Source organism: Suillus fuscotomentosus (genome assembly GCF_016647785.1).
Source record: "Suillus fuscotomentosus strain FC203 chromosome Unknown F5891scaffold_12, whole genome shotgun sequence".
NCBI classification, from domain to species: Eukaryota; Fungi; Basidiomycota; class Agaricomycetes; order Boletales; family Suillaceae; genus Suillus; species Suillus fuscotomentosus.
The window spans coordinates 208,974-227,825 of record NW_024539524.1 but is presented as its reverse complement, the minus strand read 5'-3'; the positions used below and the strand labels follow the sequence as shown (position 1 = coordinate 227,825).

General features: G+C 43.4%; 3 protein-coding genes across 3 annotated transcripts; all 3 read right to left on the bottom strand.

The window, feature by feature from the left end:
- Positions 1–7,276: 7,276 nt before the first annotated feature.
- F5891DRAFT_899019 (uncharacterized protein) lies at positions 7,277–8,168 on the bottom strand (the record flags this gene model as incomplete). Its single annotated transcript, XM_041373424.1, has 4 exons — positions 7,277–7,343; positions 7,654–7,771; positions 7,825–7,981; positions 8,040–8,168. Coding segments are annotated over 4 exons (471 nt in total), but the record flags the coding sequence as incomplete, so codon positions are not given.
- Positions 8,169–8,511: 343 nt separating this feature from the next.
- On the bottom strand, positions 8,512–8,758 carry F5891DRAFT_897094 (uncharacterized protein; the record flags this gene model as incomplete). The annotated part of the gene is made up of 2 exons (XM_041373388.1): positions 8,512–8,572; positions 8,622–8,758. Coding segments are annotated over 2 exons (198 nt in total), but the record flags the coding sequence as incomplete, so codon positions are not given.
- Positions 8,759–16,538: 7,780 nt separating this feature from the next.
- On the bottom strand, positions 16,539–16,927 carry F5891DRAFT_894473 (uncharacterized protein; the record flags this gene model as incomplete). Its single annotated transcript, XM_041373347.1, has 2 exons — positions 16,539–16,648; positions 16,705–16,927. Coding segments are annotated over 2 exons (333 nt in total), but the record flags the coding sequence as incomplete, so codon positions are not given.
- Between the last annotated feature and the right edge of the window lie 1,925 nt (positions 16,928–18,852).

The window sequence follows — 18,852 nt, the reverse complement described above, 5'->3', positions numbered from 1 at the left end:
ATACTATTACTGACTTTCAAACTTTACACTTTTTCAACTAACTTTCCATTTTTTACAACTTACTTTTCCTACCAGTCACTTACTAGTTAGCAGAACATAGTAGAGATCTATTTGTTTACACTTTGGATCACTCTTCTCTTACCTTGTATCATATCATCACTTAAGTTTAGTCTTTCTTATTTCCACATATGCGCGCGTTCCCGCGCCTTGCGCGCACCTGTGCTTTCTCGTGCTTCGCTTTGGCGCACACCTCTAGATCCTTGCTGCACTCACTTCCCCTTTAGGGTCGAACACGCTTGTCATCTCAAGCATAGCAGACTAGGCAAACGCACAACCTTCAACAACTATAGATACAGTCTGGAGCATCATTTGTTCCTCTCTGTATTGTTGTTTCTACACCGGTTCGGTGTTTTTGTGGTCTGAACCTGAACCAATGTGTGCGAGGAATGATAGCTAGATGAGAAGGGGTGAAAGGGAAAGAAAGGGTGAAGTGGGGTAAAACTCAAATAGACCTCTGGATGTGAGTATAGTATTTGACCCAAGGGGATTGCTACTGAGAATGATTCCTCTAAGTAAAATATGCTGAGGGGAACTTGGGAAACTAGTAAGTAATGTTGAGAAGTGAGGAAATGCGAAAGCCGATGTGATGCGATGTGGAGTGACACGAACCAATGCGAAGTGGTATAAGCTGACGCAATACGATGTGCCGAACGTACGAGGTGATAGAGAAACCTGCGGCCAAAGGTACATTTGCACACTTAGAGAGTGTGGCCGAGTCAATACATAGAAAATGTGTAAACCAGTCGTTACATGAAAGTACCGATGTATGAAGGCAAGTTGGCCGATAGAAAGATGCGTGTGGAGATAAGCCAAAGTTTTTACTGAATGCTTAGTGCGGAGGTTCTGATTTTGTGTGCAGAGTGAGGATAGATTTCCAGTGGGGGAAAAAGAAATACATGAACTTCGTAAATATGGGATATATCTGTATGTGCGCCTAAGTGCTGTTCAGGACCGAGTAGATAGCAATAAGTATGTAAGTAGGGTCTGTGACACATGTAATGAGAATATAAACGAAATAGCTTCGGAAATAAAGTCAATCTAATACTAATTGAGTATGACACTCACCAATGAACCAATGGAGGATATGAATAGGATGGACGGAGGACGTGCGAAGGACCTGAAGAAAAGCCGATGTGAGCCGATGACCCGCGGCCGTCGGCTGACGATAAAATACCACGCGCTATGTTCAAAACAATGCAGAGGGTAATAGAGTCTGAGGGATAGCAAATATGGCCTATACAAGGCTGAAAAGACCATAGGTCTTACACCGTGTCTACATCTGCGAAGGGGTAAGGGTCGCGCGGATGGTGAACATTGCTTGGAAACCCTTCTAGCCACATGCAGTTCCATTCCGCCTTACCTATGTGATCTTTTGCGATCAAGGAATCAGTGATCTCTCTGAACGCGTGGCGGTAATTGCCAAGCTCGGTGAGCGAAGGCATTGGTAGGGCCACATGTTTGTGCGTAACCGACTGAAGGTCAGAAATGGCATAGCACTTTTCGCCTTCACAGCCGGGGTACATTTCCTTTACTTCTTCAATAAAGGCGTCATAATCGCTTAACTTTGCCTCCGGCATTCCAGACCAGAGTGCGCGCTTGCTGTTAGGCAGGTAGCGGATAATACCTTTGATTCGGTCGCCTCCGACCAGGATCACATCATCGGCGCATGACTCATAATCCTCAATGAATGCAAGGAGATTTTCCGCCGTGCCATCAAACTTTGGCGCTTTGTCTGAGCCATGGATTGGCATTCTGATAGTAGACATTTTGACAGGTTGAGGTTGAGGTTTGGTAGGTTGAGGTTTGGCTATGATGGGTGTTGGGAGTATGACATTGGATGGTCCTGCTTGAGTGAAATGAGGGATAAATATGGTGGTGCGGTTCCGAATAGATGTTGGCCCGATTAGGGGTTCCGTTTGTTCTGTTTTAACAACAGGCACTTCGCTTATCAGTGGCGTGCATTTCCGAGATAAAGGTTCTTCTTTGACCATCGCACTAGAAATGGTTAGCAGGGTAAGTGGGGATAAGGAATTAAAGTTGGGATCTAAGGGATTTTTAGGTGTTTCAACAAACACGCTGGGCGGCAGGTTGCAGGGGTGGTCATGTGATTCAAAGTTGTCCGAGGATTCACTGTGTACTGATTCTTTGGGTGATGGCGTGACCGGCGATGCAGGTGCGAACAGATTTGGCATTAATAGGGATAGATCAGGGCGCGTCGGCTCCGAGAAGTTCTGCAGGTGCTTGTATTTGACCAGAGTCAAAATTTCCTGAATGGTGGATAGGCGCGAAGAGGCAACTGGTCTTCGGAATTCTTCTAATACTTCATTTCTTGCGATGCGTTCTTTCATAGGCCTGAGTAACCTACCAGTTTTCTCAGATGATCCCCTCGCGGTGGGCTCCAGTTGTAGAAGAGGAATGGGAAGTGGGGGTAATATGAGTAGTATGAGATAACTCAAGTAGTCCTCAATGAGTGAGATATACGTTGGCCCAAGGGGATTGCTACTGAGAAGGTTCCTCTAAGTGTATAATATGGAGGGAAACACTGAACCGGGCACCTTAGTCAAGCCTGGTAAGGTGCGTGACGATGAGCGAAGTGCGAGTGGGCGAAGGCGATGTGAAGCGCTGATGAGCGACAGTGGCTGATGATAAGCGATGGTGCGCACTAAGCAGTAGCGGTGTGCGCATGCGGGTGGTGGAGCACAGTGACTTTTAATGAGTCAGAAAACTAATTGGCAGAGTCTCTAGTAATGTATGGCGGTGGCGCTCATATTGTACTTAGATACTTTAGATTTAGAGGGAGAACTTAGACTTATAGTCCAACAATGTGTGGGCAGAAAGATCCCATTATACAATTTAGGCACATGTATATACAGTGGCTCAAAAAAGTGTCTCAATGTTTGTTGGTTTTCATGTAATTGCTTTCTTATGAGTCAGGGTGTGGGAATCTGACTATGCTATAGGGAGGTGTCAGAAAGGTCCACCTCCCAGCTATATTTATGTTCCCTATAGCGTGGGAGGCCGACGCTACCATGTGAAGATATGGACATTTTGGTTTGATGACTCATTGAGACACTTTTTTGACTTTAATTTTTTTTAGATAAATCAGACCACCTAGACAAAATATCATTACTAAATATTTCAAAAAATGGTGTCATATTAATTATATGGTCTGATTTTAATATCTGACATTTATATAAGTACAAGCTAAACCATGAAATCCTTCATAATCCTCATGAAGTCTATCTCTCCTGCTCAAAAGGATAATATCCTTATTCTTACCTCCTCTGGTCTATCTACTAGACAGATTGCTTCCAAAACTGGTCTTAGCAGGGCTACTATTGCTAGAGTCATCAAGAAGTCTATTTCAAACAAAGAAAATATCAATATGGGACCTCCCTCTAAGCTCACCCCTCATGACAAAAGAGCTATTGTCCATTCTATTCTATCTGGAGAAGCTTCAAATGCTGTTCAAGCCATCAAACTCATTAATTCCATCATCCCCTCCACTGTCTCCACCCAAACAGTAAGAAATACTCTCAAGGCAGCTAACCTGAAAGCTGTAACCAAGATGAAGAAACCACTTCTTTCACCAGCTCATAGGAAGAAGAGACTAGCCTTTGCTCTAAAGCACCAACACTAGACTATTGAGGACTGAAAGAGGGTCATTTGGTCAGATGAGACCAAAATCAATAGACTAGGGTCAGATGGTCAGGAATATGTATGGAAAAAGGCAGGAGAACCACTAGGAGAAAGAGAGGTGAAAGGCACACTAAAGTTTGGAGGGGGAAACTTGATGGTATGGGGCTGTACGGGATGGAATGGAGTGGGGATTTTGTGTGAGGTGGAGGGAAGGATGAATGCAGAGCAGTATGTCTCCATTCTAGAGGAGTGTCTGCTCAGAAGCATGCAGGAGTCAGGTGTTGATGAAGAAGACATCATTTTACAGCAGGACAATGATCCCAAGCATACCTCAAAACTGGCCACCAAATGGTTTGAAGACCATGATATCAATGTTCTATCATGGCCAGCACAGTCTCCAGACCTCAATCCTATTGAACATCTCTGGGAATTACTCAAAAGACTACTTGCTGCCTATCAAGATTCTCCAAAGGGGCTATTTGAACTATGGGAGAGAGTTGTGGTAGAGTGGAAAAGAATTACCAAAGAGGAATGTCAGAGATTGATAGAAAGTATGCCCAGAAGAATAGCAGCAGTGATTAAAGCCAAGGGAGGTAACACAAAGTACTAGAATTATAAAGATTGTATTGGTCAAACTTAAAGTCAAAAAGTGTCTCAATGAGTCATCAAACCAAAATGTCCATATCTTCACACGGTAGCGTCGGCCTCCCACGCTATAGGGAACATAAATATAGCTGGGAGGTGGACCTTTCTGACACCTCCCTATAGAATAGTCAGATTCCCACACCCTGACTCATAAGAAAGCAATTACATGAAAACCAACAAACATTGAGACACTTTTTGAGCCACTGTATGCCATATATCAAGGATCTGTAATGATGCTCATCTTTCTTGTTATCATATTCCTGGCTGTAAACATCGCGTGTGCAGTAATCGTGGCAATAGCAGGCAAGTATGTTATAGCAGGTAAGCTTTACTCATTGACTTGAAGAACAAAGCTCATTGGACGAACACCAGAGAAACTGATACTCTCTGGCACATATATGTGTACTTATGAATATGAACTTCAGGGATGTCCAGCTTCTGATTTCAATGATTTGGATGCTCAACACTGCTTTGGAAGTCCTTGCACTGTGTCTTTCAGTCTGGATTGCTGTGATACAGTTCTGTCGCTTATGACAGCTCGGTCCATCGACAGGAATGACCATTCAGAACTGTTTCAGAGTACTGATAGAATTTCACATGCTTTATTTTGCAAGGTGAGCTTGTAAAATGAATGGGGCTATCTTTTCTTCTCAAGTTCTGCACATGCTAGCTTTGCTGGTGTAAAGAAGTAATAGTAACTTGCTAGCAAGTAAGCTAGAGCACTAATAAAATCCTACTGAGTGCGGGTGTGCTGTGTTGACCCAAGAGGATTGCTACGAAGCACTTCCTTCAAACATAATGCGAAGGGAGTAGATGCGGAACACGTGAGAACGAGTGCGATTAAGGAAAGTGAAGCTGACGATGAGAGCGAAGGCGAGAACGCGAACCCGATGAAGGCACGATGAGAAATGAGCGAGAGCGAGAGATTACTAGGTAAGGCGCCATCCCGCAGGTAGCGGCTAGGTATGGACGAGGGTGGTAGCTGAGGTATAACTAGGTATAGAATGCTAAGTCTGAATCCGCATACGGAACAGATTCATGCAGAGCCTAGGTAAGGAACTTAGATGCACGCTCTCGGAGCGGTCGAGAATGTGCAGGTTCAAGTAAATGAGAGTCAAAGCTTGTCAATTGGTCAAAGATACTAGGAACGTCTAAGTGACTTCACAAAACAAAGGGATAGCATCCAAGGGAAGAGAAGTACTTTACTGTATGTAACGTGCGAGATTATATCCTACTGCATGAGCGTCCGGAACCTGTAGGCGAGACTTGTAGCGATGGAATGAGGCAGATAAGGAATATGTAATGTGAACATGCACGGAACGAAACACGCGGATACATGTAATAAGCCATACTACACTATTAGTCAACCCGAATAGAAATGAACATGCACCAGCGGAACTTGACGGACATGAAAGGACACAGACGGATGGAACAGAAAATCGGACCTGAGAACAGAAAACCATCGGATTAGGTGTGACCGAGGAAGGCTTCGTTGTTAGAGGCATTAGGAATGATGTGAACCAATAACTTCCTATATCTCTGACACCAATATGAAAAGACACTTGTTCCTGCCCAACGCGGGTCTGAGCATCACACTGGTGTCTCTTGCCTCCAGCTAGTTAGTCACTCTCCAGAGTTCAAGGTGTGCCAACCTGTAGCTGATATCTGTGTGTAACCACTGCTCATTGTTTCTGTAGAATTCATATTCTATGGGAACTCAGACAATCAAAGGTGTTCTATTGTTCATACAGATGTTTGTACTGGGACCATGCCTCATCCTTAGTGTTCGAGAGTATCATGTCAAACTTGCGGCGGACTCCAATGCAGAAACTAGCATGAATTTGATTGTCTTCCAGGAGCACATACAAGTATTACATCAGGCAATTGACCGCGAAAAGATAATGTCATACAATGCATTTTCTAGTGCAAAATAAATGAAATTTGTATCATTATGATAGATCTGCAGACAATGCTTTGTTTATCCGGAGTCACTTGGATGAAAAGTACCGCCTCTACCTCTCTCATATTGAAGGGAAAGGCTGCAATGTCTATCAACTTGCTGAGTAAATAAATTCTTAATCGTTGGTTAGACAAATGGCAGGAGTTCCCAAACTCCCAATCATACTACCTGATGGCATGCAGTGATCACCAATTGCAATATGTGCTTAACATGCTAAGTTTGAAAAACAACTCCATTATTGGTATCACCTGACAGGCTGTGACAGCTAAAGGTAACACTTGGTGGTGAAATCTAGATTAGCCAGATATTGTGGCGCTGTCAAACACTATCTCAATTTTATCAACTTACAGCTGCTCAGAGCGCTCTTCTGTGTAGGCAGGTCTCTATCATCTCTGTAATAGAGTCTATAGGTGGCTGGGCGCTACCATGTCATGACAGTGAGGCCTGGTCTGGTATTGAGCTGCAAGGTCAGTCTGATGTTGTGGCGCTGTCAAATACTCTCTCACTTGCATCAACTTACAGTTAGCTACAAGAAATGATTGCCAGAAAGACTCATTGTTGTATATCAACTGGTGTAGGGATTCATTTCTGGCTGGGCTGGTAGAGACTGTTTTTACCTTACCTTATGTTGGCACTTTGTAGCTTACATAATCAAGTTATCTTTTCACCATTTACCAGTATGAGTCAGAATACTCAGCAAGTTTTCATGATATTTCCTCTCCTCTGAGCCTTGAGCCTAGTCCAGAAACCCTTTAAGGTCGAATAGCAGCTAGGTTCTGCAAGACCCAACATTGTTCAGACTCACCATCTGAATTGTTGTACCTTCACCGGTTTGTGTTAAACGTTCTCAGTTTGTACGAAATACATACATCATATTGCTCTAACATGTATATTAAAAAATAGACCAATGTTAACAAGAATATAATATGAAATACTAGTAGTTGCGCCTTTGAGAGAGGCGCACTTTTGGCAGATCTTAGACAGCGGGCTGTTGGTTTTGAGGGTCCTTTTTGCAGCTGAGGAAGTAGGAAAGATCTGACTGAATACAAGTAAGAGCTTGAAAGATTATCACCAAAACATGTCACATACCGATGTAAGGATTCATTTCTGGTTGGGCTTGTAGAGACTGTTTTTACCTTACCTTATGTTGGCACTTTTGTAGCTTACATAAGCAATCAATCTTTTCACCAGTTACCAGTATGAGTCAGAGTCCTCAGTAGTTTTTATGATATTTCCTCTCCTCTGAGCCTTAAGCCTAGTCCAGAAACCCTTTAGGGTCGAATAGCAGCTAGGTTCTGCAAGACCCAACACATTGTTCAGACTCACCATCTGAATTGTTGTACCTTCACCGATTCCACCAGACCCGCAGTTCTGTTACTTCTCCCTGCTCATCTAGATCTTCTAAAAGGTCCAGAAGAGAGTGATAAAATGTCTCTGAATCGGTTGACATGTCTGTGCGAGAGAATACTGACGATGAGCACAGTGCAAATCTGACTTATCTCAATTATCAGCCGCAACACCAAGGATAACTCTAAGCAGTTTAAAAACCTGGGTCGCTACATATGCTATGGAAGCAGCGGTAACAGCAGTCATACCGTGAAGGCAGGCATTTCCAGCTCTTGTAGCCTTGGGCTCTTTGTCAACCGAACTTGGCAAAGTAAATACATGCCTAAATGCCTGGTGAGAGGATATGCAATAAATGTTCATGTATTCATGATACACTAGGCTCACTTACATTTATTAGCAGGCGTGTCCTGAGCAGGCCATTCCAGGGATCGTCTGGATCGTAAGCCTCATTGGCGTATAATAAAAGAGGCCATTGGTCCCCACTGACAGAGATTACACTGCTTTGCAGATTCTGTTTCATCCTGATTGAGACCATGAAGCATCAGTTATTTGGTGTTTTAATGTAGAAACTCACTCCTCATTATCCTAATCCAATTCTGCAGGACAGAGTAAATGACCAGTGAGAGGGTGGTTGAAGCCACGGCTGATCTTGGAATTTCTTGGCAAGGGAGGCATGACAACTTCACCTGCAGGTACTATCCAATCAATTACCACAGGTTTCAGTGACTTTGTGTCCTCTCCTCTAGCAGCAGATGCCCCTTTACTGATCTTCTGGGCTAAGTGAGCACATTGGATAGGTTTGGGTGACTTACCAGTTCTCCAACATAAAGCACTTCCTCCTCTGAGCCTTCCTTTAACCGCTCCAAGAGTCCAGGGTAAGAATCTAAGAGCTTTAGAAAAACTTTGTGCTCTCTGCGCTCTCTGATGAAAGTGTCAGAGTCCAGCCAGTAGAAATAAAGTTGATATTGACTCAGTGCAAAAGTCTTCCAGTGTTGTATCTTCCAGTTGTTCCAAATGTAGTATGCCATTAGTTAACAGGGAGGGATAATTGCAGCGGGCAAAAACAGTACGTCCAAAATGCTGACCATAAGAAACTAGAGGATCAGATTTTAAGCTGAACAGTGGCGTCAGGTGAGAAAATTTGAGTAATTTGAAGACTGATGCTCTCTTATGAGGTCCTAACTGAAGAGCTGAACCTCTCTTGTGAGATTCGTTTGAAGAATTATCATCTTCCATAGTGTACTTTCACAGGTATTCTGCCTGCAATCACACTTGAATTTATACTCCAGTATCAGAGGACACGCCATCACAGGAATGACGAGAATACCTGTTGGCGCTGTAGAGACTCATGCCTCTCATGGCGTGATATGGCAGTTTCCACTAAGGGAGTATACAGCACCAACTCGCAGCACCACTCTGTGTACTGTCCACAGCAATTCCTATATGAGGCGCAGCTTTCCCGCGCTTTGCGATGTATATGCGCGCACGCGTTCCCGCGCTTGCGTGCCCTATAGTGCCAGCCATCCAGATGCATCCATCCACTGTCCACCAAGCTCCCTAGTGCGTATATTTCCATTTCCTTTATTACCATAGTGTTCCACCTTCATTTTTATCATGGACTCTCACCCATATATATCCTTACATACCTATTCGGTAGCGCTTCAGCTCCGCATGACCGCGCTTAGGCGCGCTATATAAGTGCGAGCAGTACATACTATTACTGACTGACTTTTCACTTATTTTTTTCACCCATCTTTACTTACCTACTTAATACCTAGAAAGTCACAGTAGAAACCTATTCATTAGCACATCACATCTCACATCTCTTATCTTGTTTTATATCATCACTTAAGCATAGTCTCTCATTTCTGCATACGCGCGCGCGCTTTCCTGCGCTTCGCGCTAATACGCGCGCATGTTCCCATGCCTTGCACGCACTTGCGCTTTCTCGCGCTTCACTTCTGCGCATACCTCTAGATCTTCGCTGCACCTGCTTCCCCTTTAGGGTCGAACGCACTTGTCCTTTCAAGTATAGCACACTAGGCAACACGCGACCTTACAACAATTTTTTTAGATACAGTTTGGAGCATCATTGTTCCTCTCTGTATTGTTGTTTCTACAGCGCGCCACATCCGAGTTAAGTGTGTCATCATGCCAATAGGCATGCCACAATTCTTATGCTGTAATATGCCTATAACTCCTTAATTTGACCACAAATGTTTTATAGTGCTACTGAGCTAAATGGGAATGCCTGCTCTGTAGGACAGCATTTTTTGTAGGGTATAAAGTACCATTAGCTCTGTGTTGGACGGTCAAATCCTTGTGATGCAACAAACATCTCCATTAAACAACTGCAGCATAAATTTGAACTTACAGTAAGCTCATAATACATCATTGAACACATTTGGCTTTATATTTCTGAAGGATCAAAATCAATGGAAAAACATTAGGCGATGTACAGAGAAAAGAGGGATCACAGGTGACGATGTCAGTTATGTATGTTTGTCCCACACGGCGATTTCAATAACTCACCTAATACAGAAGCTCTTGTGCTGAGGGTGCACTCCCACAATCTGACCAAACCATGGCCACAATAGAAGATATATTGGCTGACCTGAAACAGTGTCTAGAGGTGGCTGAGAAAAATTGCAGTCATTACTTTGAACTGTACAAGAAATACCGGTTAAGATGGTTAGAGGAGAATTGGCATGCTGATATTCTAGAGAAGTATGCGCCCACTGATGTAGACCACTACAGTCCAGCCCAAATCCAATGGGATGCACCATCTCCATGCTTAGGTGAGATTGCAAATCTCATACTGTGTCTACAAATTGAGATGAAGGTTGACAGATAATTGGGAAGCAGTGGGAGCACTGTCATGATCTTTCAATCGTGTGGAGACAGAGTTTCAGCTTTCCACCCATACACACAAGAATTTATAGTGGTCCATCAAGTAATGACAATGGTGTACCAACAACATAATGAAATTAAGGAGGTGCAAAAATAGTAACAGGAGGTCTAGAGTATGTATGTGGTCTATTGGTGAGATAATTAGAAGAGTGGCATCAATATTTGCAACAAGCAAAGAAAACAATGTTGCATTTAGCAATCTGTAAAATAAAATGGGAGAAGGACTTACATACACAGTCAAGGTCAGCTTCACTTGAAGCTGGGGTGTGATAGTGGTCGAGACCGAGTACAATCTCCACAATATTGAGGGAAGGCTGATGCCGTGGGCCGGTGTATGATCCTGAATGTAGGAAGAGAAGGATGTGAGAGAAAGTTAGTGGTGCTCGTTGTGTAGGGCTGGCCTCACTGAATCTCACACATTATATTATAGTGCGCTCAGCCACAAGGTAGATAACTGCGCAAATCAGATACCAGTTCGTGTTCTTACAAAGGATGCGCATACCAATGTCAAAGAAGATTTTGCCCCTTGTAGAGAAGTGAGGCCATCGCCTTTAGAAGTAAAACATTGCACTCCTGTGTCTTCAGATAAAGTGCTTGACCATCTGGTTGGCACAATAGCTTTGGATTGAGGCGGGGTGCAATTGGGTGCAAGGGATGAGAGTGTTGGTTATTAAAAGTGGTGAGAAAACTAGACAAATGAACTTACCCTATGACACCTATACTCAAAATATAGCGATCCTTTCATTCGAGATTGCCTGTATCTGCAAGTTGGCGCAGGCAGCGATAATAGAGGACATTGATTGTGCTGGGTGAGAGAAGGGTATGAAAATATAAGAGAACAGTGACAATGATCATCACCTGTAAGAAATCATGAAGGGGAAGTTGGACTTACGCTAAAGTTGTGATGGTCTTAGTTATGAGTTTTATGATGAATCAAGAATCAAAACATTGAAGGACATACTTTCAATCCAGATCCAGTGGCTAACAGACATTCAAACTTTCATAATTTTCACATATCGTCCCCAGAGTTGAACCAAGAAAGACGGTAAGGAAGTACGAATACCTTCTTCAGAGGAAGAGTCTGAGCGGATCTTGGAGTTACCAATGCTGAGGAAGTCAAGGTCATTCAAATTGGCAGGGAAAACATGCAACATACTTACCTTTCTCCAATGGAAGGCAGTCCATGAGGGGTTGAGAATGAAGCCGAAGAAAGCAAATGCCACACTTTATTAAGCAAGGGCAAGGTTCCTTGATGTTCATTTATACATCCTAAAGCATGCTCAATGAGCACAAGTTCAGCTGCCGTCACTTCCATATTGAACTTGTCTTTGGAAAACTTGAATGGGTTCCGCCCTTGCAACTCCTTGAAGTTATTTGAAGGAGCTGTGAGCGGTGTCTGACCCTTGTAGCAGAGCACTAAGGTTATTTATTGGTATTGACAGTAGATGGTGAACACTGACCTTTAAATTCATTATGCCTCTTTCACTGTAAGTACCCTAGAAGTAGCACCAATAACCGAAATCATACCTAACCGGCAAACTCTGGGTTGAGCTCATCGTTGTCAGGCACCTGACAACGATGGCTAAGCTAGTATAGAAAAAGTTTGCATACACATACATACATACATATAATAGAACTTTAGTCTTCGTTAATATGAGAGTATGGTACTACCCCTGCTCTTAAACCACACCAAGCCAATGGGCCTAAGATGCCCATCACAACGAGGAGGCAGCAAGCGCAAGTAATCAGGGCGGTGACCTGCACCAAACTGGTTCGGTGCATGGATGACTAATGCTCTCCCATGAGCCTAATACCCTAGAAATCACTACGAAACCATTTCCCTCTATTCTAAAGCCAGAATGCAGCTCAGACAAATATTTCATTTCATCTTTTCAATGGAACTCGGACAGGCTGAATATTTTTGTATATTTAATTCTGCGATGAATTTTGCTTAGTCATCCTCAACAATGACTCAGGCTGAATCCCACACATGTCAGGTGACTGTGAAAAATAGTTCTCGCATGGGTTACCCTGGGAAAACTTCCTCAAAACCCTAAATACTTGCCTCGCGTCATTTTCTCATTCAACAAAGTGACATCAGAACGGAACACCAATGATCATGAATATTTCTCTTGCAGTGCACAATCAGCCTGTCACATGACCCTTCAGTCACATGATGCTAAATCACATGATCTTAAGTCAGGTGACTTTTGATCCAAATCAAGTGATGACAGAACACTCAGCCCAAGCATACTGACTAATGCTGACTAATTATGGTCTCATTTGGTGCAACATAAGCAACCCCTGCAAAATGATTTTTGGTACCGCTGACTAAGCTCACCCCTCATAGATGGCGGGAAAACGTAGCACAGCCACCCTTTTTTTTGTATATAAGACCCAAATTTTTGCCCAAAGAAGAGAGCTTTTTAGCCCCACTTTCAGAATAAAATTGTGTGTGAAGTGTGATCATTGTCAACAACAGTGACCAGGGCTGTCAAGTACCTTCAGCAAAGTCATTGTAACCAGTAGTCAGCCAGCAACTTTCAGTAACCAGCAAGCCCCTAAGCTCATCAGCATCAGCATTCAGCAACACCCTTAGCTCATCACCACCAACGACGACCAAGACCTTGAGCTCACTGTGCTCAACGACTGACAGAACTTTTTTTTTGATTTTTCTTCTTTGATTTTCTAGGTTTCTTCTGTCTCTTTTTCTCTTTCTTTTCTTTCGTTCTTTCTTTCTTTCTTTCTTTCTTTCTTTCTTTGTCTTTCTTTTCTGTCACTCTTTTGTTTTTCTCTTTCTTTTTTTTCGTTCTTTCGCTCTTTCTCTCTCTTCTCTCTCTCTGTGATCCTCTCTCTTTCTTCTCTTTCAAGTTTTGGTGCTAAGCTTTCATTCATATTTTCAGAAGCTTTTGTGTTGTCTCTTTCATCCATCTAGACTCCGAATAGTTTAGTGGGGAGACTTTAGGGATTGACAGTAACACTTGACCTCACTCATCTGAGTAGTGATACTGAGCCAGGATCTTCCTTGTCTGCTAGACTTTAGTTGTTGAATAGGGGACTTGGTACTGAAACCAAGGACGTCCGTTCCTGATTCTGTTTAATACTCATCGTGAGTTCCTTGGCAGCAGGTTCAACAGTGAGCTAAGAGTTCTACTGAGCATTGATTAGTCTTGACCTTTGATTCTACCTGTTTGTGCTGAGGGGGTTGATTGCTGTAATTCCACACAACTCTTTCGAGATACGATTGTTACAAGGCATTGTTGTTGAAGGAAGGTTTGAAGAGGTGTCTTTTTTTCTTTGTTTCTTTTTGTCATCACCATACCGTTGGGTTGACTAGTTTTCTTTCGTCTTTCAATCACTGCCATACCGTTGGAGTGATTTCATTTCAGTTTCATTTTTGTTGGATTGACTGCATTGTTGCTGACCTTACAGAAGTACTGTGGTCTGACATAGCTTGGGAAGTGTAAACAGCCACCCACGAACGACCATGTTATCAGCCATTGGTATTTGTCTGAATCGCTGACCGTGGAGATATTTGTTTTTATAGGTGTTTATCTATAGATCATCTATCTAAGAAGACAGCGGCTGTGGAGTGCTCAGTGTCTACGAAGGCACTGGCAAGAAATCCAATGCTGGACCATGTGATACTGAATTACATCTTTTGTGAGTAAAAGTAAGGGGACTGTAATCCGAAATTTACTTGCCTCATGACACAAAAAAACCTAGGTGCGCTGAACACCCCAATGACAACTGTCATTCCCTGATCCAGATAATATGCTTAAGTGATAATGTCAGACTTATAGCTGCAGAACACAGAATAAAACAAACCACAAATCTCAGTGTTTTCAATTTCTCTTCAAAGTATTGCGCGAACAACCCTGAAAACATGCAGCCCACACAAAATATAATAGATCCCTTCAAAATAGACTCTGCTACCATTCCTGTACCTACACCTTGGACAGCAAGGAAACTGGCGTCAATTGCCATGATGACACCTGCCTGCCACAGGTAAATGAGTTCTCATTCTCTACCCTAGGAATATATCACTCACCAGAGTTATTTGTGCTGTGATCTGGGCGCTGAAGTTGTTGACAAAGTTCTTGATGTCGAGGGAATTGACCAGGCCGTCAACATAGATTTGGTTGAGGCGATCTCGAACCAACATGGGAAGGCACAACATAGCTACCATAGCTATGAAATGAAAGAGCTCCCTCTTTTGACGCCTGATGCCTGTCCACATATTACAGTGACCTATCTCCGTATAATATGAGGGAATGGACCTGCATAATATCCCATATGATATGGGCCAGTGGACCATGGGCCCAGGATAAAAATATCCTCGACTATGATGGATGGGCCGGTGACCTGCACCAAACCGGTTCGGTGCATTGACGACCAATACTCTCTCATGAGTCATATACCCTGAAATACCACTATGAAACCCTTTTCCCTTTTATCTGAAGTTGGACTGAGGCTAAAGGAATATTTTTTGCTTTTCTTTTTATTTTCCAAGTCTGTATACCAGCAGCCTGAATATTTTTGTATATTTAATTCTGCGATGAGTTTTGCTTAGTCAGCCATGGTGATGACTCAGACAAAATCCCACACATGTCAGGTGACTGTGAAAAATATTTCCCACATATGTTGTCCTGGAAAAACATTAGTAAACCCCTAAATACTAGGCTCACGTCATTCTCACCCTTCAAACAAAGCAAAGCAAAGACAGCCACACACAGGATTCATATCATGTGACACTTCTTACTCTCCTTCTGGATTTGTCATCAGGGGTTGGACAGGTCACATGACTTAGCAAAATACCCAATGACTCACTATGACTCCCTCTGAATATATGACTCACTATGACTCACCTTGCACATATGACTCATTATGACTCTTGATGACTCTTGAATACACTAGTAGCACAGCCACATTTATTGTGTATATAATGACCCCAGTTTTTGAAATAATACCAAGCGAACAGCAGCAGATAGTAGGGTGTTTTTCAGCCCATCCAACACTAAGTTGTGAGTAAGGTGTGATAAGTGTCAGTACCAGTGTCAAGAACTGTCTTAAGACTAAGAGGAACATTCTCAAGAGACAGTAATACTGCAAGCTCATCATACTGAATGACCAGCTGTGAGCTCACTGTGTGCAACAACCAGCAAGCAAGGTACAGCCACAGTTATATTCTGATTTCTATTATTCTTTTTCTTTTCTTTTACTTTCACCAACCTTTGGTGGTCTTTGTCCAGAAATATATTTCCAAAATATTCGTGTTGTCTCTACGTCCACCTAAGACTCAGAAGTAGCATAGTGGGGAGACTTTAGGAATTGATAGTGAAGCTTGACCTCACTCATCTGAGTAGCGATACTGAGCCAAGATATTCTGTGCCTGCTAGGCTTTAGCCGTTGAAGAGGGGACTTGGTAGTAAACCCAAGGACGTCCGTTCCTGAGTCTGTTTGAATACTCAAAGAAGAGTTCCTTGACAGCAGGTTCAATATTGAGCTAAGAGTTCTACAATAAAGCATTTGATTAGTCTTGACCTTTGATTCTACCTGTTTTGTGCTGAGGGGGTTTATCATTGTAATTCTGCACCATTTCTTTGGAGTATAGTTGGTACGAAGCACTGTTGTTGGAAGGGAACTTGAGGCAGAATCCTGTATATTCTTTTGGTCATTGCCATACTGTCGGGCTGACCATTGTTTGATTGTTTTCCTGTCAAAGTCCATAGATTGGATTGACCATCGTATTACTGATCTTGCAGAAGTATCCTTAAGCTGAACATACCTTGGGTAGTATACAACTAGCCACCCATGAACGACCACATTATCAGTCATTGGTATTTGTCTGAATCGCTGACCGTGGAGATATTTGTTTTTATAGGTGTTTATCTATAGATCATCTATCTAAGAAGACACCGTGACCCAGAAGGCATTTCTCCAATGATTCCTGCATGTGATTGCCCCATTGGGTTGTTTTCCACAAAAAGAACTTACATGTCCAATCCATCTCCAATTTGACCAATAGCATTTCTTTCCTCCATTGATCCTGTAGTGCCTTTGCCCTCAGCCAATGGACTTGGTAAACTTGGATTGGGTCTAGTCAGGTAACTGCGGGATATGACATGCAAGCAGAAACTCACATTCCTCATTCCATGATTGATCAGGACCCCTGAGGTCGACTTCAACAGACCAAAACCAAGCCAAAGATTCATTTCGTTGACCTCGGGCATTTGGGTTGCCCACTGCAGTGCTGATTTTGAGTTGCTCGCGAAGCAGGGGTTTGTATTTCTGAAGCTGGTCTTGCCCCGGCTCAAGTTTCATCATTTGCTTCCTTGTCTTTGTATATATGCTGGCATGGAGGGAGACTGCCTGCTGCACCGACGTCACCTGGGACCAAGCTCGAGTTTTCAGGGCCTGGGATTTGGCCTGCCTAACAGTTGTTCAGAACAGGATGGCCTTGTTGCAAAGGTAAATGCAGAGATTGTGAAGGGCATCATTGGCCTGCCCTTCACGAAGCGACATCTCCAGGGGAATCAGATCCTCTACCATGCATCGTCTGCATCTATCAACCCCCAGGTTTGATGGCAATGGGATTACAGTGAGCTTGGGAGAGTTTGTCCATGTATGAGATGTCTCTGTGAAATCTGCTGGGTCATCATCGAGATCATCTAGAATGTCTATGTCCAAGTCCTCAGGTTCATCATCAAATCAAATCCCTCCCTGAGATGTGTGAGAGCAGACCGAGCAAATCCATCTATCTGGCCTTGGAGCTGATCTCATTGACGGGCGATGTCTAATCTCTGTGTCTCGGTGGATCTTCTTCCAATCCTTCGGACCTCAATGAGCAATGCAATCTGAGCCTCTTCAATTGCTAACCCTGTTGATATCCATGTTGCCACAGATCTGCGAGAGGGTGCTGCATTGCGGGCGTTACCCTCCTCTAACAATCTAAGCTTGATCTCCTTTTTGCTAGGTGCTGAGTGCAATATTAATTCAGACCTCGATGGAGACAATGGAACTCAATGTACCCTTTTTAATATTGATCTCATATTCATCCATGGCTAAAGGATCATTCAATCTGCTTGACTGAGCTATCCTCTCCCTGGCTAACCATTCTGTCTTCAAATGTGAGGGTGCTGCTTCATCAAGTCTGTCAAATGCCTTTCCACTTTCTGAGATGCCATTCCTAGCCAGTTTGTATTTCTGGCATAGAGTCCTTTTCATGTGAATCATCTTGCAGAAATTGGAGTCATTCATCTGATAATCAAGGCATTCCTTTCGGTGCAGAGATGACATTCCCTGAGCAGCAGAGGAGATCAGATTGAGCCGTGCCCATAGCGTCTCCATGATCTCTCCATCGATCCAACCAATGCCTTCAATAAAGTTAGAAGCATATTGGACATAGCAGCTGTCCTGATGGCCATGAACGTGCGACAACCCAATTCCAGGAATGATGGTTAGTTGTGGTGCCATTTCTAGAAATCGACTTTGATCCACCCGAACCCGAAAGTGTTTGTTGTATTGACAATTAATATCATAGAAGGTGACAGCCCTGGTGATGCCTTCCATGTTATGCTGGGAAGCCTCGCAAAGGGCGTAGTCCATGTTCATTTGTCTGCAAGTGACCCATGGTTAACTCGTGAATGGGGAATGGTGGATGTGGCTTGCCTTTCGCCTTTCTGAAAATCCACCATGGAGTGAGGGACAAAGCAACCATGTCTGGCACAGGCAACTCCCCCGATACCGGTGGACTCCAGCTTGTGCTGAGCAGCATTAGCTTGATTTACTGCCCAGTGATTGTTGCAGCTTGATTTTTCCACTGTGTCAGCAGCCTCTGCCAGATGCATTTTATACCTGTCCTTTCCTACCATGAATCCAAGCCCATCAGACAGCCAAACTTCATCGAATGGCTTAATGGGATGCAGATGTTCGGCTTTGAAATTTCCGTCCATCACAAATGACCGGGTGTATTTCCAGCTTGGATCACTAGTATTATTATGGAGGCCACAGCGGTTGAGAATAGGACTCACTCAATCAAGAGATTCATCCTCTGACAACAGCACATTAATCCCAGGCTGAGGACATGCCGGGCAAAATAATGCAAGTTCTCCTGTGCTCGGGTTATCAGAATGATGGCCAAAGCCATGCCATTTCATTGTCTTCAACTGCCTCCACTGTCGAGCAACCCTCATGAGCTCTCTGTATCGGTCCTTGTAATGTGCTTTGTCAATATGATGTCCAGTAGATGAAGAGGGTAAGGCATTACTGGAACAAGGTGTGGAAACATG